This window comes from Gymnogyps californianus, chromosome 1 (assembly GCF_018139145.2).
Source record: "Gymnogyps californianus isolate 813 chromosome 1, ASM1813914v2, whole genome shotgun sequence".
NCBI lineage: Eukaryota > Metazoa > Chordata > Aves > Accipitriformes > Cathartidae > Gymnogyps > Gymnogyps californianus.
Window position 1 is genome coordinate 117,648,645 of NC_059471.1, and position 21,058 is coordinate 117,669,702.

Consider the following 21,058-nt stretch of genomic DNA (forward strand, 5'->3'; position numbering starts at 1 on the left):
TTTATTCTATACTTTCTCCAACAAAGCCTAGTTTTGACTTACATCTTTGTGGCATTTCGTAACATTTTAGATCCTGTGCAGTGTTTAAACAACAGCATATATGTGCTATATGCAAACTACAAAGAAAGTAAACCTTTTAAACCTATTGTTATTGCTGCTCTGCCCGGTGCTGATATGCCGTGTATGCATCGCCATTATGTACGTCACTCCTTTTTGAGAACTTGAAGTGAATCGAATGCAATTTGAGAAGTTACAGAAACATAAACCAGCTGATCTTGAAGTGAAAAAGAAAAAAATTGGTATTATAGATCAGTGCGCATCAGGTGTTCCTGTAGTGGTTAGTGTGCATGATCTTACTGACAAAAACATGAAGTAATGTGAACCTTTCTTTTTTGAGGAAAAATTAGTTTGATTTAGACTGCATTTATTGTGGAATAAAGATCTATACATGTGCATGCTGACATATTGCAGAGCCTGTGATGCACCACATTGACTTTTTTTTTTTTTAAACTTCGGTTGTTTCAAAAGTCTATATGGTCAGTGTCTTTTAAAGCAGAACAAATTGAACCTTCATTTCTGTGTTAAAGCTTTTTACGAAGAACAAGAGGATGACTGCAGTTGTTATTTGATTCTTTGCATTCTTTGTAAACAGCCAGATGCAGAAATGTGTTTATTTGAAGTCCAAAATATGTAACAGAGCTTATTCACTGTGCAAAGCAATTATTCCTATTTATTAAAACAAGTATTTCATTTCTTAGATTAAGGTCCACTATATGTACCGTGTTTAGGACTTTAAAAACAGGCCTCACTGCTTCAGGCCTGATTCTCACACTGGAGCTGATGTTATGATATAAGGAGGAAATTTTTTTTAACCAAAACAATAGAGGTGGCATGCTAATATTTTGATGAAGTCAGGTGCTGATTGCCCAAACTATAGGAAGATCCTTCAGCATATAACTGACTTTAAAATTATCTTCTATTTTCTGTTTGAGGTTCCCCAAATTTATGAATCTCCAGTTCCCTCTTTAAGTGGTGTTCCAGTTTAGAATGTACTGGTGACATTACAACCAGTGGTGAACTGCATTGGGATGTAGACCCAGCCTGTGAAGGCTCAGGTAAGAGTTTGGATTTTTGTTTGTTTTTTTAACTATATGGCACAGTTTTGGTAATACTTTTTTCAAAAGCTTTATCAGAAATGATTAAAGTACTTTTTCAGAATTTTTACAAAACAAAGCCATATATTAAAAAAAGAGGCATTTACCTGAACTTCTCTAGGCTGGTTTCATGGTCATGTTTATTTCCCTGCCTGAGGTGTGGGGTTCCAGACTGCAGTGCCACTTCAAGGGGTGCTGGTGATCTGTGGCTTCAGAGGACTTGAAAGAGGGGAAAAAAGTGAGTTTAAAATTGCTACAAACTGAGCTCTTTTCTTAACCATGTTAATTGGAATATTTAGGATGCTTCCTATGTTTTGTTTAAAAATTCTCATATTACAAGTGAAATGCATTTGCAAAGTTATAAGAAAACATCAAAATAATAGTGAAATGTGGGAGGTTTAAGCCTACATGGTCATGGACTACTGCCTAGAAAATTTTTCATTTTCACTTACTGTGATTGAATGATGCACATGGTAAAACATACCTACTTTTTACTTACTGTTGTATAACCTGAGGTCTTAATAAAATTTAGGAGTGCTGATAAGGGTAGTAAATGTAATTTCTTATGTTTATAATTAAAATATGTTCAGTCATATTTCTTCTGTTCATCTTGGTCTGAATTAAAGACCTGATGAGATTGGCTTTTCCAGCCAAGTAAAATGTTTGGCAGCATGATACGCCTTTTAAGAAAGGACATATAAGCTTATAGAAAGAATTGGAGTGCAAGAACAGAGCGCAACTGAGAATCACTGTCTTCTGTCATTAGGCTTCTCAGCTTATTGTCCAAGACCTCCCCTCCCTTTAGCACTTTTGATACAAATTAATCCCAGTCACGGGCTTTGTAACTGTGAGTCAGTGATCAAAGCCAGCCTGCCCTTGAGAGAGGCATACCAGTTCCTGTGCTGAGTCAGGTGGAATACAAGTAGCTTGTCTTATGACATGGTGCATCTTTACACCAGCCTTTTGCTCTGATTTACATTCTAAAAAGTGGATTACTACTCCATGGAAAAAACTCTGCTGTAAATACTTCTCTTCTAAATTAGAAATTATATGTAAAGCACACTTCAGTTTTGGAAAGTGGAATATATTAATAAGTCTCATACTTAAGAGCTACGTCCCATCTAAATCTAGATGACAAATTCTGTGGTCTGGTTTAGGTGTGTTTGGTGCAAGGCATGCGCATGGCTGAACAAAGGTGAAGAGAAAACCTTTGTTTCTCTTGTAAAACAGGACCAATTTTATGTTCCCCAGTTGTGGAAATAAAATGTATAAGCTCAGTTACCAAAACAAGCCAGCCTCCAAAACACACTGAGGTTGCCTCAGACCCTCCTGGTCTCTGTTCTTCACTCCTTCTCCCCCCCCACCCCCCGCGCTATGTATCAGTGTAATGAAGGAACAGACTGTGATTCTTGCACTGATTGGGAAGGAAGTATCATTTGAGGATATGTATTTAAATCAGCTTTGTCAATTTAGCAGGTTTTATGGCTGTACTACAGAATAGGTCACACTGGTGATTCTGGCCCAAACCTGGAAGTGAGCTTCTTCTAGGAGAGACTGTATTATTTCATTGCTTTCCTTGTTGTCATGGTTTAACCTCAGCTGGCAACTAAGCACCACACAGCCGCTCGCTCACTCCCCCCACCCAGTGGGATGGGGGAGAGAATAAAAAAAAAACCCCAAAACCAAACCAGAACAAAAACTCGTGGGTTGAGATGAAAACAGTTTAATAGGACAGAAAGGAAGAAAAATAGTGATAATAAAATGACAATAATAATACTAAAAGAATTCGAATATACAAAACAAGTGATGCACAATGCAATTGCTCACCACTCGCCAACTGATGCCCAGTTAGTTCCCGAGCAGCAATCCACCCCTCCCAGCCAACTCCCCCCAGTTTATATACAACTGGGCATGACGTCATATGGTATGGAATATTCCTTTGGCCAGTTTGGGTCAGCTGTCCTGGCTGTGTCCCCTCCCAGCTTCTTGTGCCCCTCCAGCCTTCTCATACTCAGCCAGCAAGAAGCTGAAAAATCCTTGACTTAGTAGAAACACTAGTTAACACACTGATGTTTTTAGTTGTTGCTATCAACATTATTCTCCTACTAAATCCAAACCATAACACTATACCAGCTACTAGGAAGGAAATTAACTCTATCCCAGCTGAAACCAGGACACTTGTATAAGGTTTAAATTTATGTTAAAATTCCTTTAGCATGCTGTGATGTTGGCAGACTATGACTCAGTTTATAATACAGGATATTAAATCCTTTTAGCTTAGCATGAATTTGTTTATAACAAAAGATTAACAAATGGAACCAAGATATGGTAGCCTAGCCAATATCTTTGAAATACTGCACTAATTTATGTACATCAGCTCATCTTAAGATAATACAGAACTAAGATCTGGTCTTCAGAGGTGACAAGAAAAACAGACTCACAGAAGATACTGAATGTTGCATCTGTCATTTGTCTGCACAATGAATGCAGTGCTGGTGATACTTATTAACTGGTAGTGTCCAGTGGAAAAAAATGCACTTAACTGCTGGGTTGTTTTTTGTTTGTGGTTTTGTTGTTTGGTTGTTTTTTTTTTTTTCCTGTGATTAGATGAGGATTTTTATAAGATTGGTGTGGTACTGTGATAAACTTATGAAGACATGTTCTCAGTCATCAGATGCCACAGAGGTATAGCCTCTAGGAATGCAGAACTATCAAACTGTCATATGAGTGGGATGTATTTTGGTGCTTTAATGTTTTAAAAACAGTCTATATGCTGCTATATCTGTAAACAGTCTCATATTTTACGTTTTATGCTCATAGGTATAAATGTTGAAGATACTGGTATGCCATTGAGTATTTTATGTTGAAGTATAAATATTCTGAAATTTACATTTAGCACGTGGTTTGAAATACTAGTGTCATTTGGTAGCTGGAGCAAAGGCTTTAGGAGTTTTGACTCTTCAGTGTTTTTCCTGACATGTTAGAAATTTGAACATAGTAAAATCTTAGGTAATGGACAGGCATTTTTAATATCGACATGTCAGCAAGCTTCAGGCTGTTCAATGACTGCCTAAAGAAATACATAATGATTTGAAACAAGTGGCTTTGCTTCTGTCATGCCTAGAAAATGCAATATGGCTGGCTGCTCATAAAACAAACCCAAAGCTTCCTTATGTTGCCGCTTTTTATTTTTTATTTTAAACTAACATATGATCGTGACATTGCTGTGCAGTTCTCTGCTGCTTATGTTTTAAGTTGAAATCTCGTTTTTGTTTCAGATTCTCCTTCTTCTGTGGTTAACAAACAGCTTGGATCCATGTCACTTGATGAGCAACAGGGTGCGTGTGACAGGAAATGCGCTATACCCAGCCATAGTTGATTGCAATGCTTCCTTTTAAAATTGCCTTTCATGATGATAAACAGTCTAAAAATGCTGTTCATCTACATAAAGTAGAATTCCGTAAGCAGATCTGCTGGAAACTCATTAATTATTTAATTCTCAATATGAGTAACAGAGTAAGGTTAATTGTTGTTTTCAAAAGCCATCCTATGCTCAATTCTTAATGCTTTTAATGTAGGTACAGTAAATGTCTTATGTACTCTACAGACATTTCAAATATTTTTTTTAAATGCAAAGTAAAACTAATTCTTTAAACAGTCTTTTTCTGAATGGTTCTTCTTGGATCAAAGTGTAAATACCAAGATTGAAGTAACTTTTAATCATATAATGCCAAATTAATTTATCTTATACAAGAGAGATGTGCAACTTTGTTATACTTGCACAGTTTGAGTAACTCAAGAGCACCTATTGCACTTAGGTGCATCTTACCTTTGTAACCACTTGTCCTACACCCCTTCTGCTAAACAAGTACTAGTGTTTCTCTGTAGATGCCCTATGGGCTGGTGGTAGAAAGAATGCTTGTGAGCTTTCTCTATACCCATTATTCATCAGTCTTCAAATTGTGAGCAGTGAAGTGAGCCATAGGTGACCCTATTCCAGCTGAGCCAATGTCATCTGTAGTGAATATTTATGCCTGAATAATTAATGAGTGATAGATGGTAATTTAAAAATAGATTTCCATACACTCTGCATTATGCTTACTTCCATATCAAAGCCTCCGTAAAGATTTAATAGCTCAAATCCCACAAAAGAGCTGGCTGTTTCATCTTGTTTCACATTCTAAACTAGAATGCTGTTTTGAAATCCCATTTCTGAAGAATAGTCTGTTTGGCAACTGTTGAGATTACAGTTTATTTTAGGATGCCAGAACATTGGAAAAAAATCAAGCTGTGTTTTATTGACAAAATAAATTCATCTTGTGGAATTACATTTTGTGATGAAATAGCCTTTAAACCTCAGTGTGTAAATTTGCTAATTATTCATGGTTCAGTAGTCTACAACACTCCAATAGTCGGGTTTAGCTGGAAAACTTGCTTATAATTAGTGGCCAAGTTATGCTGTCTGTTATGAACTCAGAATAAAGCATTATTTGATGAGAGTAGAATAAACTAGAATTAACAGAGAAAGTCTATATCTTTACTGAAGTTCTTGCAACTGCAAAAATTTTGGAAAACTGATAAATTGTTCCGTGAAGTTGTGAATTAAGCCCATCTTTGTCTGACAACAAGGGTAAAACTGGAAGTTTTGGTCCCAGAAATCAGTTCCCAAATCTGCATCAGATTCCTCTTCAGGCAGGATCAGTTGCCTTAAAAACTAGTTTGTGTATTACTGTTGTTAATTGCATAGTTGTAATAGACCCGTAGTTGTAAAAGACTCTTGGGAGTTTTTTCTAATAATTTTTTCCTGTGTTAAGAAATCACTTCAACTAATGTGAAGAGGTTTCCTCTCATAAAAGCACTTCAGGTTTTTTTAATATGCAAAAAAACCCCAAAATACATTTGTTTATCCAGACTTTATTGGTAGACCAATTCTCTGATTGTTTTAAGGCAATATTTTTCTGTTGTGATGGTGAGGATCACCTGAAGAGACACAGAATGTTACTTCTAGTTTGGAAAACTAGGGATTTGGAAAAGGAGGTAACTTATTAGGAAATCTGTTGTCCAAATGATAACCAGAAAGAATAATTTGCGGAGATCCAGTTGGATTTTTGAAGTTAAACTGCATTAGTTTCACTTTCTATTTGAACTGAAATCTCAAAAAAGTATAAGTAACTAATAAAGGAAGTCATATCAGTTCTTTTTAGATAGAAATGTTTTTTCTTTCTTATTCCTGTCTTTTCTTAATTTGGTACTGAATCAGCTGTCTTCTGTTGGACCAGTCTCTTTTGTTGACATTTATATTTTAAGACTGTTTCTGGGTTTAAAGATCCTTTGATGCTTATTACAAACATATAAATTTATAATGCCATTATTCTGACAGTCTAGCAGAAGCTATAAGTCATTCCCATCTGTACAAAATGGTTTCAAATGGATTACAGTGATCTACACTGGATTTTTTTTTTTTTTTTTTTTTAACTGTGATTTTCATAATGGAGGGTGGCTGTTAGATTCATTGCAGCGTAAAGGCAATGTTATGACTGTAAGGTACTGCCTAAATTGGTATGATTAAAGAGGGAACCTGAAGCCAGAGAACTAGCTTGGTAACTTTGAAGTGTAAATGTGTGTATGCATCCCATACCATCTTAATGCTGCTTCCTACATACACAGAAGCCATACTGATTACTGATATTTATGGATATTTGCAAGTTAGTGCGAGGGTTTAGTAATCCCTTATGGTGATGTCCATACCAGATTGTTCAGTGCCACATTAGAGATACTTGAGCTGGCTCAGAACAAGCTGGTATGACAGCTATGGCAGAGTTACTTCCTCATAAACAGTACTGTCACTCCTTGAAACTGTATTGGCATGTGTTGTATCCCAGCTAATTAGCTCTGCCTCCCAGTCAGATGAACTGGTTGGGCGTTGGTATGCATGTAGAGCTTTCCAGATCTATAGTGAGCTCTCCAGGTACAAGCTCAAGAATGTCAGTCCTGTGCTTTGGCGAGGCAGAGTGTGGTCTGTACTGCCTAGTTCTGTAAAGTGTAGTACTACATCTAATTAGTATAGGAATCATCTAGACAAAGAAATTGTATGCCTTGAGCTATAGATTAGGCTGGTCCAAAGAATTATTTGATTTTTGGTCTTCCCTTAGATGTCCTTGTGCCATATACTGACTGGTATCAGTGGAACATTGTTCAGTCAGTCAGCATTCCTCACTAGATAAAGGAATCTCCACCCTTCCCTCCAAGTTCAGCTGCTTCTGATGAATTTTCATGTGTTAAGCCTTCCCATGGAATTCCTATTTTCTGAAATACACCACTTTTCTCCTCTTTGGATCAATTTTTCTCCCTTCAGAAGTAAGTCTCTTTGGTTTTCACCCAGAATATAATGCTATCTTCAGAATGTACAAAGCTGATTTTCTTATGAGGAGATCATGATTAGTGCTGGATAGGAATTTTTTTGGAAGTTTTTCATGAAAAGTCATCTATCCTCTTCTCATGGGGTTGCCAATAGACTAGTGAACAGGGCAGCATTTGAGATCTGGGAAACTAGCTTGAAGTTCCTTACAATGTTAGTTTAACTAGGTAATGCAATCTGTAAACCTGTCTTTATGCACTTACCACTTCATAGTTAAGAGCCCCAATCTTTGTGAAGTTACACTTGCACAGGTTCATTTTCTAGTGCAAAAAGTGTGTATGAGGGGTATTGCTTTTGGTTGTGGGGTTTGGTTGTTTTTTTTTTTTAATAAGGTTATGAATGAAATTTTGTCTTCAGTTTTAAGGGTGGTAGTTTAAAAGTACCTTCCTCCTGTAGGCACCTGGAGAATGGACCATTTCATGGGAGTGTCTGTTCTAGGACAGGGTTGCTTATGAAATAAGACTGTAAGTTGTTGATAATATCTTTAAAGTATAATGTGTTTAGCTGTAAAATCTAAGTAAAGTTTCCACGTATTTTTGAGGAATTTAGAATAGAGTGTGGTAAGGTGTTGAGAAGCTACAACTTTCTCTTGGAGCAATTATTACCCTACTAGAGCTTGCAATCAGATTAATAGTTTTGGCAATAGCTCTCCCCTAAATAACAGAAACTGTACAACTTTTCTTCCCTTCATTTTTTATCAGTGTGAAGTAGATCTGGCCTAATGGGATGAGCCTCGTAGTGGAAGAGACCAGTGCTTCATTCTGATCTAGTCAGTCTTTGGCAATCACATTGTTCTTCTTGAAAACAAAGAGTTCACAACTTCTGGATTTTATGTGGCTTCTTTAAAAGAATGTTCAATTATGTACTAGGCAAAGCTTATTAGCTTTCTTCACAGAGGCTCCCATTCAGCTTTCATTAGCAGTGTAAGTTTAATATAGAATAGTGAACTACACAACTAATTCTGTGCAGTTTATTATCAGATTCTTGTCTCATCTGTCTTTTTAAAAGTTTCTTGTTCTTATTAGTGTCGATTTCATGCCCTAAAGCTAGTTTAAAGAAGAAACTAACCCAATCCAAATTGTAGCTCAAGTTATTGTAGATTTAAGAAAAAGCTATTGCACAATATGGTTTGACAGCTATCTGTCTCCAGAAATTTGTAAAAATAATTTCTCAGTTAGTCAGTGCCCTCTTTGGATAAGTCTACAGCAATTCTTCCAACTTTTTGAGTGTGAATATATATGAGCAATGCTTCCACAGTAAGCATAGTCAGAGGACAGTCTTTATGCATCTTGGTTAAATTTTTTGATGTTGAGATTTTAAGACAGGAAAGCACTGTTAACGATAATATGATCTGAGCTTCAATTAGGTTCCTTATAGGATAGCAATGTTTGGTTACTTTGGTCAGTAATATTAACTAGTTTTGTGCTGAAGCAAATGTTGCATAGCAGTATCAGGTTACAGTATAGTCATTGTTTGGTGGCTGTCTTGGACTATTCAAGGCAGTAAGTTGTCTGTCTTTACCTATCTGGGTTCCCGATTCAAAGATATGTCTTGTCCGTACCTATTACAAGGAAGGTAAAGAATTCTCCAACTATGTCATTTTTTACCCTTTCACTGTCCAGCTCCTGATGACTTGTGCAGTATATTGGAATGATCAGTATTTGTACGTGCTTAGGAAGGGATGCTCAAAGTTTTAAGAGTTTTATACTAAAAGATGCTTGCTGTTAGGTTGCCAAAAAATAGAGAAAGCACCTGTTTAGTTAAGAAAGAACATGTCTTTTTTTTTTCAAAATATCTATATACGCCACTATAAACTATTTTCTTACATTTGTTTCTTTTCTTACTCAGTTTATTTCAGGAACTGGAAACCTTGCTTTTGATCGGTTTTATCCTTGCTCCACTCTAACAAGAGTGTAACTGGAACCTTTATTTTAGAGAGGCTATGAGCTTCTCTTTGCATAGAATGAGGCCCATGCCTTATGTATGATTAGGATCATGGTTGCAATTGGTTAATTCTCTTTCACATAAAAATATTTTAATTTTTCTTACGGGGTTTTTGTGGGGTTTTTTGTTGGTTTTGTTTTTTTTTTTTTTATTTCTCCTCAGAATCTGTAGAAATACATATTAAAAGTTCTTTGGAGCAGCTGCTCACTGCTCTGATCCTATGAATGGGCTTCTGCCTGTCAGCAGTTTAAAAATATGAGCATTGATCATTACGTTAAATTCTTAGGTGTTATTTCATAGTTCCTATAACTTAATTGTATTTTTTAAAATAAATATCCTGTGGCAGTATTGTAGCCATTACTGTTTTAATAATAGCCTTTTATTGGGGGAATTTGTAGGTTTGTGCTTGAATCAAATGTTAGATTTTAATTGACGTTTACCCAAAAATGATCTGAAGCTTTTACTTTATTATAAGTGTCAGTCTGCTGCCAATACTGCAAGTATACTTATACTCAAATTTCTGTACTCTGTAAACCAAAGAAAATATGGCATGGTTTTGTCCAAACAGTCCTGAGATAAAAAGCTCAGCATTCATGAAAAGCAAGACTACATAGGCTGCTTAGCGGTCATTTGAGTGGTGCCTAATACTAAGTAAACTCTCCCATCTGAGTTCTGAGAGAATGGCACCTCTGTAGTGACGCTTAATCTGATGGTACTTTCCATTAACTTTTTAGTATTGCCCAAGGCCAACTTCAGCATTAATGGCAATTGTGCCATGCATATAGATAGATTGTGACCATGAATTTTACTCAAGGGTGATGGGTGGATGGATGTCATTGGGCAGTTCCATTTTGAAGGAGCCCACTGAACATCCTTAAAGCTATATATGCAGCAGATGTTCGGCAGACTTGTAGCGGTTTTCAGTTTGATTCACTTCTGTTGCTTTTGCACATCGTGAGTAGTTCGTTTTGCAAGTACTCCCCTTCTGCTTACAGTTACTATAATATGAAAGGTTTTTTAAACCTGAAGCTCTCAGAACGTGAATTTACAGTGTATTTATGACAACTAGCTGACAATCGATAGCAGGTCTAAGGATATTGGTAGTTGACTGGGTTCTAAGTAGGAAAAAAAGTAAAGGGCATGGTGATTTTTCTAGACCACTGATTGTGTCTAGATCGCATCATCTTTTTTTTGTGTGTATTTACTGAGGCAAGAAAGGCTGAACACCACTTCCAAAAACATTTTGTATTCTTAATATACTTGATAGAAAAGGGATCTGCTTATAAAGGATAATATTGTGTGTACACATACCTATCTGCAATTTTATTTATCTGCATGTTGAAGGACAGCATCTTCTTTGTTTGCGCTTATAAATACAAATAATTTTAGGCCATTTTTAAAGCATTGCAAATTTGGTGTGTTTACTCTGAAACTTTTTAACTTTTTGCTTGGGCTGTAAGAGATCTTAAATAGACATTGTACATGTTACTACCACATTTGGCCTTTGTTAGGATAATTAAATGAATCTTCAGAATTATAACAGCTTTATGTATATTACTGATGCTCATCCAAACTTTATCAACCCCATATTTACAGAGAGTGATAAGCCACGAACAGGAACAGGTGAACCAGTTTTAAGTTTGCACTACAGTACAGAAGGAACGACTACAAGCACGATAAAACTGGACTTCACTGATGAGTGGTAAGAAGTTAATTTTCGTTTTGACTGGTTATTGATCAGCACATATCACTAACACTCGTCTAGCATAGATACAGATAAATTATTTTTCTATATGGTATATGTATATTTTTAGGTGTATATAGGCAATTTGAAATGGCTGTAGTCCTTAATGCATTAAGAACGTAAAAGACAGTCATACTTTAACATGAAATTCATGCAAGAGGTCTTTTTTGTGATATTTACTGTGAATTGTTTTAATGCTAAAATAATTTGAAACATGCTATCTTCATCAAACCCTAGCATAATAGTAGTGTTCACTATCTTACTAAAGCAGGGTAGTACAGTGATGGAAAGGTGTTCCAGGGGCTAGCGCTTAAGTTTTAATTCTCTGCTCTACCAGGCTTCTGATATGGTATTCTGCAAATTAGTCTTTCTGTGGCACAGTTCCCGAGTTGTAAAAAAGTGAAATTAGTATTTCTGTGTCTGAGTGTTGATGAATGCATATGGTTAAGATATCAACTTTGTAGACTGCTTAGATATTACACTGATGGCGTCCTTTTCAGATAATAAACACATACCGTCTAACTGGCCTGACTTCCTTGGTTTTATATTGGAGTCTATCACTAGAGCATCTCAGGATCTCCCAAAACAACCACAATCCTTATTTTATCTCCTCTTCTATTCCTTTGCTTATGTTTTCAAAATTATTGCAGAAGACAGTAAGTAGAAATGTTTGCTGGCATTTGTTACTGGAGGGGCGGGGAGGGGAAACCCACCACATTTAGCTACTCTTGAGTGCTGTGGCTTTAGACATAAAACATACACCTTACCCATAGCAGTTTGGAAACTTTAAACAGTGATCTGTGTGTTTTCACAAGAATGAAGACTTTGCCCATGTGAATCTGAAATATGGTAACAGTTATGTTCAACCAATCTATCAGACTGTATTTCTATTTAGAGTCCAAATCCAGCAAGCTTTGAAAGAATTAGTTTTGCTGTAATGTTTTTAACTAATTCTGCATTTAGTTTTGTAGTCATCTTTGTTTAATGTTTTAGGATAGGCAAATTTCACAAGGGGAACAGAGCATTAGCAAATGTTCTGTCCATTTATTCTAGTGGTTTTTTTAAATGTAATAATAAAATATTACTGCCACTGTATCACAGAAAACAAATTTTATTAAACAACATTAACACTTTCTTTCTGTGTTTATTTTAAAACAAACTTTGAAAAATGCATTTTGCACTTCAAATAGTTAATGATATAAGTGATTCTGAAGATGGAAAATTTGAATGAACAACTACCTCAAAAACAATATTAAAAAAAAAGTAGAGTGTACAGGGAATGGAGATGAGGGACAGGAAAATTACTCATGACAAAAATCTGTAATTGGGGAAGTAAAGACTAAGTGAAAACTACTAAAACTTAACTTCACGTATATATTCTGTCTAGCAAGTATTTTAACAAATCTCATGGGCCAAGGGTTAGCACCATGTGAATGACAAACATCAAATATAATACCAAAGGAGAATGAAGGACTAAACATCATCATCTTTCAAGACTAATGGTAGCAATATTCAAGGCTTTAGGACAGTTCTGATAGAAAGGCATATTAAAACAAGCAGTACGTGGGAAATAAACCAAAATTATGGGAACTAGAATGTGCATGATTCAATAACTTCTATTTGACAGAATAATGGGTTCTAGAAACATACATGGTGTAATAGAGAGAAACTGTCTGGAGAGAAACTGTCTGGATTTCCAGAAAGCGTTTGATACTTTGCCACATGTTGAACTTCTGTTCAAGGTGAGACAGATAGATCAATAAAGAAACTGAACATGGTGGTAAGCTAACTTAATGGAGCTTTTGTAGTGAGTAGTGTAGTGTGGGTAGTGAGAGGAAGAAGCATTTCCTAGCGGGACAAAGTTGCAAGGCATTGTCAGTTTGAGGCTAACTAAAAACATTGTGCCAAAGAATGGAATAATAGAAGTAGGATGCAATTCCGTGTAACAAAATGATGCAGTTGAGGACAAATAACAAAAACCTAATCTGAAAGTTGGGAGTGTTGTGAAAATGAGATGGAGGAAGACATCGACCTACCAGTCACTTCATTCTCAATATAATGCAGCTACTAGAAAGGCAAGTATGATTCTAGATGTCATCAGCTGGGAGACTTCAGCCAAGGATGAGAATTACTGGTACTGCTGCTCAACTCTGCTTTGCTTTGTGACTTAGAATGCTGTGTGCAATCTTCGTCATGCTTTCGAGAAGAATGATTCAAATTGGCAGAGGTTCAAAGAAGGGTTACGTGGAGACCTGGGGAAACAGAAAACCTGCTGTGGAAGCAGATAAGTAGGGCTTAATGTAACGAAAGCACACAGTGTTATTTTGCTCTCTCAAAAACATCCTCTTCATGTAACTGCTGGTGTTAAAAATAACATTAAAGTAAAAATTAAAGCAGAGTAATACATGAATGTGAAGTAGCATTGAGCGTTGAGCTAGAAATTAGATTCCTAAGAGTCAAAAAAAATCTTAGTGCTTAGACTGTGATTAAGTTCATAAAAGTGATAATATCATATGAGGCATGAAATAGCAAAAATCCTCGACTTGATGTCTAGCAGTACCCTTCTTGTCTGTCCATTCAGAAACAATGCTGAAAATTCTTGATTTAGAAGAAATACTGTAAGGGCTAACAAAAATTTTCTACATACTCCAAATCCAGTACAGCAATGAAACAGACTATTGCTTGTCAAGATGAGTAAAAGCTCTTATATTTAATGTAAAAAATAAAAGTACTGGTCTAGACTAGATTCTCAAGAATCTAGACTAAGCGTGATTTGTGCTGCTTCTAGCAATGTAGCGTATAAAATAGTTTAGTAATAACATACACAGGTAAGAAGATACTTGTAACAATACAGTCTAAATTCTTGAGAATCATGCTTATAATTCTCATAACTCATCTTTGTTTCTGCTTTTGTCCAGCAGTTTGCCTAAGTTTGAGGCTACACCACAGATGTGGGACAGGAGAGAATGGGAGAGTTCAGGAACAAGGCTTTGCATTTCCTAAAATAAGGTCTTTTCTAAAGAGTCTAAAAACACTAGTTTTGATGACATTCAGAACAGCAGTGTTACATATTTCCTGAGGAATAATTTTCCTTATTGTAAACAGAAATTGGTGTTCCACAATAATTATCTAAACATGAATGGGGAGTAAATCTCAAGTACCAGCTTATAGTAGTAAATCTTCGGAAATAACAAAACTTTGAGGACTGAAAGCCGACATCAGAAGTCCATGACTCAACAGGTACAGAAATGATAGTTAATGGTGAAGAACCTGGAGAATTTTATCTGAATCAGTTTTTTAATTGGATGGGATAAGATTATGTATTAGTGGTCAGCTGACAGCTTGTAATACCTTTAATAAGATCTCTGATCATTTATACATGTAAAAAATGTGTAAATAGTGAAAGAGAGCAAATCCTTTTGAGTTCTCACAATATTTTGAAAAGCAATGAAGAAATCCTTTAAAGGTTCAAAAAAAAAAAAAGGAAGGAGAGAACAGAGTTCTGTGATGCAGAGGGATAGTGTGGGATGAGTGGTGATGGACATAATGAAAGAGAATTTTGAAATTGCTGTGAAGGTTGTTGGTTGTAGCTGCTGCCAGGAGCTATTGAATTGTGAGATTGCAGTGAGAAAGATGATGATGGTCAGGCTGTGCTATTGCAATGATCTATTTACATTATTTCTAAATTTTTTTTTACATGTTATGTTGCCAGGAGCAGCACAAATTCAAGCTCTAGAGGGAGTGGAAGTCATTGCAAAACTGAAGGCCAAGAAGACTCTGTAAAAACAAAAGCCTCAGAAGAGTCAGGGCCTGAAGATGAAGAAACAAGTAAGATACAGCGTTATTTCTGTAATGTTAAGGTAAAAATTCTGCTCTTGTATGTTCAGGACTACCATTGAACACAATGGGAGTCTCATACACATGCATATGAAGGCAGAATACAGCCATAATAGAATGTGAATTTTTTCAGGAAAGAAAAAGATACCAACCTGAGATAGTTGGAGATAAATATAAACAAAATTAGCTTATCCTGTCTTTAGTTCTAAAACCCTTATTCTTTTTTCTTAAGGACGTATTCTGCCCCAATTTGTATCGAAAAATAGAACAACTGCACTTTGCAGTCATAAATGAGTGCTAGGTATTTTGTGACATTTCTTTCAAGCTTTCACTTTATTTTATTACATGTGGTTGTCTTACTCAATTCATTGCCAAAAGGGCAGTCAAGTGACTGGTTCCAGAGAAATGTTTTTTTAAAAAAAATCCCTTTTAATAGAGGGATAACTTAATTTCTGTCTTCAGAAATAATAGCTTTCAGTAAGTGATCATCTGTTTCAAGAGTATTAATGCTATTTTTGCAGCTGAAGTTCTAATAGCATAGGATATTAAGTATATTAAGGAACAAGAAAGAAATACTTTTTTCGTTGTTAATGTATTGACCTGGGCAACTAAATAGGTTTATATATACTGACCTTTATACGATTAGTATGTGAGATTTCAGTGAACTGACATGTGGACTTTGGAGGGGATTGCTTTGGTTTGATCTAGGAGTGCTAGTATCGATTAGATTTGCTTACGTTATAGATGTGCATCTAAATGAAATCATGTGATTTAATATGAAGTTGTTTAATTCAGGAGTTCCTGATGAATCTCACAAGGAAGACGCAAGTGCTGAAGAACTGAAAACTACAGATGAAACTATAGAGACAACAGAAGCAAGTATGTATCTGTACTTTTTCAAATATAGTTATATGCAGAAGGAGGGAATGAAAAACTAAATTTTCAATATAAACTCAGTATGCATAATTTAACTTCTGTGACCATTTATAATGTCTTCTAAAATAGGCTATAATCATTAATGCTGTGACTTATTTTCCCCAATATTTTCTGTTAGCTGTATCAGATAAACCTGGTCCTGAGCATTCTGGAATCCAACCAGAAGAAAATGGTCCCAATGTTGATGCTGTCTCTGGAAATGTAGAGGAAGAAGCTTCCTGTGACAAAAGTGCAAATCAAGAAATTTCAAGTCAAAGTACTGAATCCACTGCCAACTCACTTGCTGCAAACGATGAACCTCAGCCACACCCAGAATCCTCAGGGCTTGCAACTCCAGATGAGTCCTCTACCAGGACCTCAGCTCTCCAAGAAACTGATGATAGTGATGATGATCCTGTTCTGATCCCAGGGGCAAGGTATCGAGGAGGACCAGGACACAGGTTAGGGGAATACTTATCTCTGCTATTGCTTCACAAAATGAATTTTTTTTGAATGGAAGATCTAGAAACCCATGCCTCGTATCCTTAATTAAAATAAGTAGTTCTTTGACAACTAGCCAAGAGCTTGATGGCTGAGTCTAATTTGCCTGTATGTAAGATATGTATAGCGCTCTTTTCTCTCCTAGCCAGGCAAGCTCCTACAGATCTAATACCTGCTTGTGCTCATTTCTTGCCTCCTGAATACCCCAGTGCTAAATATTTGCAGTTCATTTTTTATTATTCTTCCTGCAGTCATAAGTATAGAAAGTTCATAAATTTGTGTACACAGACCTACATTTTCTTTCAACTGTACTTTAGGTGTTCTTACTTTGGCAAAGCAAGAGCTTTTAACTGTTGTTGTTCAGCAATGCTGTGTTTGTCTGTAGTACATACATTAAGACTTACTTCTTACTTCTTTTTCTCTGAAGGAGAAACTCTGTAATCCTTTTCCTTTTGTTGGTTATTGAATATCAGTATGTATGGCAGTAAAAAAAAAAAGGTAGATTACTAGTTGTCGTCATTAATAAGATGCATTTAGTAAGCTTTGTGTATTTTTTTCTTGTAAAATATAAACAGCTGTACATACTTGTTTGATCATTCAGTAAACTTAGCCCCCAATTTGGTATTGCTGGTTTAGTACCTTTGTTCACTAATTTCAATTCTTGGACTTTTTAAAAGCTGTAATAATTATTTAAGCAACATCTCTATTGTTAGACTTAAGAAAATACCTTTTTTACTTGTTTTACATGTTACGTAACCTAGTGTCAGATGCCTTAGCTTTACTCTTATCCTGTTCAAAGGCAGCATTATCTTGCTATTAATTTCTTACGCTAGCAATGCAAATTCTTTACAGTAAGCATTACAATATGTATTCATTAGGAAATCAGAAAGAATTTAATAGTTGTGTATAGAAAAGGTTTTGAATAATTTGCAGTTAAAAAAAAAAGTCATAAGCCACCACATTGTCAGTAGTGACAAAAAGAACAGTCAGTGGTTGCTTATTACATTGCATGAGTAATTCTGCTCACTAAATGACAGTTTTTATGAAAAAGCCAATATATACAGATTCCGTCTTAATCCATTAACTTTCCATGCAATACTAAGTAACTGTAGATAAATATCTAATGGCATAAATAGTTTCCACTGCAAAGCCAATGTTCATTACGACCTAGTGATTGAAGAGCAAGCTGTGAAAAGCCCTGCAATTTTAATCCCATTTCTGTTTTCGAGCAGAATTCTTAGCTTCTCTTCATTCACCTTATGTTGTCTCTACGATGTAATAGTTTTTGTAGTAATGTAATAAGAATGACACTTCAGGTACCATATAGCTGTTACAACTTCCCACTAGTGGGGACATCTTAAATGAAGTTACGCTTCATCTGACATGCTTTTTTTTCCTTCTTCATATGCAGCAAGATTTCTTCCTGTAGCAGTTTAAATTTATCATTTAGGAAAGATCATCCAACTAAATTAATGATATAATTAAAATTCTTTATGCAGCCCCTTGCTTCCTTATTCTTCCCCCAAATAAAATCTGACAAAAGTTGCTGTGTAGTCAATACTGGTTTAGGATTGCCTCCAGGCTTTCATTACTCAGATTTAATGCCTGACTAACTAATTTTGTTCTGCTTTTGTGTGTGTGTGAGCAGTGAAGTTTTCTAGTTTAACTTCTGAGCAGTCAGATACACATTTACATTGCATTCCCGCCTATTCTTCTGGTTTTGGGAGTTTCTAAATGCCCTCTGAGATACTGAAGAAAAGTAAGACATGCTATGTGTGCTCAAAGGAATTTGGATTTCTAGAGAAAAAGCAGGCACTGGTGGTCTTAAAGGCTAGCTATAAACCCTCTTAGTATTTGTATCTCATATGAAATAGAGCAAAAGGAACTGGAAGTCCTCCTACTACTACGACAGTTGTTATAGCATATAATCCCTTTCATAAACTGATCAAATTTATATAAAATTCCCCTGGCCCCTTAACTGGTGGGAAGCTACCTCAAAACATTGCTGTTGTAATGGGTATAAATTGACTAAAATTGGTCATTTTGTTTTGTGCTAACATACCGTTTTGAATGAAATAATTTTTTCATGCCCGGTGCTTATCATTTGAATGATGTTCATCCTGTCCATTTTCAGCTTTTGTCTCACTAGACTAAGAGTGCCAGGTTTTTCTCACTCTTAGCGGTAAAATTTTGTGGTTTTCCTGCCATTATGCTGGTTCCTGTCTGTGTTTTTCTGTGTTCCACTTCTTTCCTGAATATGGTAGACCAGAATTATGCACACTGCACTGTTTGGATTTTGCTAGGATTAATGGTATGAGTATTACTCTTGGTCTAGAGAAGATTCTCTGAAACACAAGTGAGCTATAGTTATAGCCTTCTCTCTTGCTTACGGCTGTCTCATAGTGGTGGCTTGTGGTCAGACACAAGATCAGTTAGTATACTGAAGTCTTTCCTACTTTGTCATTTCTAATTAATGTGTTCTTATCTTTCACCAGAAGGAAGCTCAGAAGTGTATGACTGTCAATTTTACACTACTGAATTTCTACCCACCTCTTTTTCTGAAGGTCCTACAGTCCCCTCTGTATTCATAAAGTTACCCAACCTTATGTCCTCAATGCACTGCATGAATACATTCCTACATTTTGCTCAAAGACTATTAGCAATATATTAAACAAAATTGCCTGCAAGACTGGTGCTTAACTCCACCAGTATGCTTCCTATAGGCTTACATTTTCTCTTTTCTCACTTAGTAAATTGTGTTACCTAACAATTCCTTTACTAAATCTCATTTTCTCAATATTATCTAATAATTTAGTTTCCAATGTGTCATCCTGTAAGATAATTAATGGCATTAATATAGAAGTAATAAAGTAGATTTTTCTCTCTCTGGAATATCTAAGGGGGAGTTGCTCTGGGGCTTTTTTGTTTGGGTTTGGTTTTTTTTTTTTCCTTTCTGGAAAAGGTTATAAGGTAGTTTGCAATAATCTACCTTTTTGTGAACCTATTTTATGCAGTGGCAAAAAAAATGTTCAATTCTAATTTTTCTCTAGGACAAAAAAAAGAGGCTGTAGCCTTCTGAAACAGAATGCTAAAAGCTGTTTGACTAAAGCCTTTTCCAGTATATATAGCATTACTAGTTTTATCTACAATCAATTTTAGGTTTCTTTAGGTTGTGTTTTTTATATACCTAATAACTAGCTATTGTTTCTATTGAGGAGAAACTCTGCAGTTGTGGAAATGAAGATAAAGGAAACTGTCTCAAAGTCATTTTCCCACTGTAAAGTACAACTTTCTCCACTGAGAAAGGAAGGGTAGACTTCTGATTCTGTACTCTGAAACCATGATCTTAAACTTCCTCTTAAGGAAAAGAAGTGACAGAAATACCCTTTTGATAGCTCTCTTGACAGTGCCTGCAGTTAAACAAATTGAGACCTTCCTGGTGCATCAAATCCGCTGGTCTCACTTTAGTTTTAGTAAGATGGATGTAGATTTCAGATTTATGAATAGAATGTTGTCCATTTTGCAAAACTAATGTTTACAGAGCTTCCATTATTTGAATTTTATTTGGGTACAAATCCAACTTTTAACGTTTTCAAACCAGAGATTGGGTCTTTTTCTCTCTCTTACATAATCTAAGAATAGATACAAGGGACATAATCTCTTTGCAGATGCTTATAAATCTCAAAACACAATGAGGATAGATAGTTTCTCACCAACTAACCTGAAATTGAACTGTCAGGAAAGACTATGCAACAGATACGGAAACACAAAGTTTGGACCTACTTTAATATTTTGAAAAGGGCTTAGAATAGTAGCAGCAAAATGTGTAGAAATACGACGATCCTTTGGTTGATAAATTGGCTGTCAGCTGAATGTTGACTAGGAACCAGCTAGGAATAGTTTTGACACAGAAGGACATTTCTTTGAAAGAAATAGTTGAGAATGTGACATCTGCCTTTTTTCTGTAACATTTCTGTAGCCACTGAGCATCACTATAGGAATGGTGAAGATCAGTGACTAAAAGAAGCTATATAGTTATTTACTTTTTTTATTGTCATTGGGCTAGTCAATATATGCTCTTTTTAACAAAATGTTTAAGGAAATGCACAGAATATTTCTAAATTTAAAAAAATGAAACCTGTTTTGTACAGCAGAGCAGTTTAGCCAGATACTCAACAGAGAAAATAACCTTCTGGGCATTTTAGGGAATCCACAGGAAAAGATCCCTCCTCTTACAAATATGAGGAGCTATGCAGGTTTTTAAGTCTCAAAGTATGCACATAGCATATCTTCTTTAAAACTTACTAAGTCCAGCAAATTTAATTGGAACAGAGATAGATAATATGGCTTGCTTTAGCACCGTACTCTGTAATCTGTGGGGGAAAAAAAAAAATCTATGCAAAATGTATGTTCTTCATGCACAGAGAGTGCAGTTTCTAATGGATTGATCTTAATTTTCACAAATTAGTCAAAACAACTCTCTGAGGGCTGCTTTCCTACTTAAATGACTGAATTAATTTTGTTTGGACTTTGACAGAAGCTGAT

General features: G+C 35.7%; 1 protein-coding gene across 1 annotated transcript in view; it reads left to right on the top strand.

The window, feature by feature from the left end:
- Positions 1–21,058, top strand: part of DCAF6 (DDB1 and CUL4 associated factor 6) — a 93,948-nt gene that overhangs the window by 53,962 nt on the left and 18,928 nt on the right. Inside the window, exons 12-17 of the mRNA XM_050915681.1 lie at positions 4,433–4,492; positions 6,359–6,366; positions 11,115–11,218; positions 14,973–15,088; positions 15,893–15,976; positions 16,152–16,473. Coding sequence (XP_050771638.1) covers positions 4,433–4,492; positions 6,359–6,366; positions 11,115–11,218; positions 14,973–15,088; positions 15,893–15,976; positions 16,152–16,473 — 694 coding nt within the window. The remainder of the gene's footprint in view (positions 1–4,432; positions 4,493–6,358; positions 6,367–11,114; positions 11,219–14,972; positions 15,089–15,892; positions 15,977–16,151; positions 16,474–21,058) is intronic.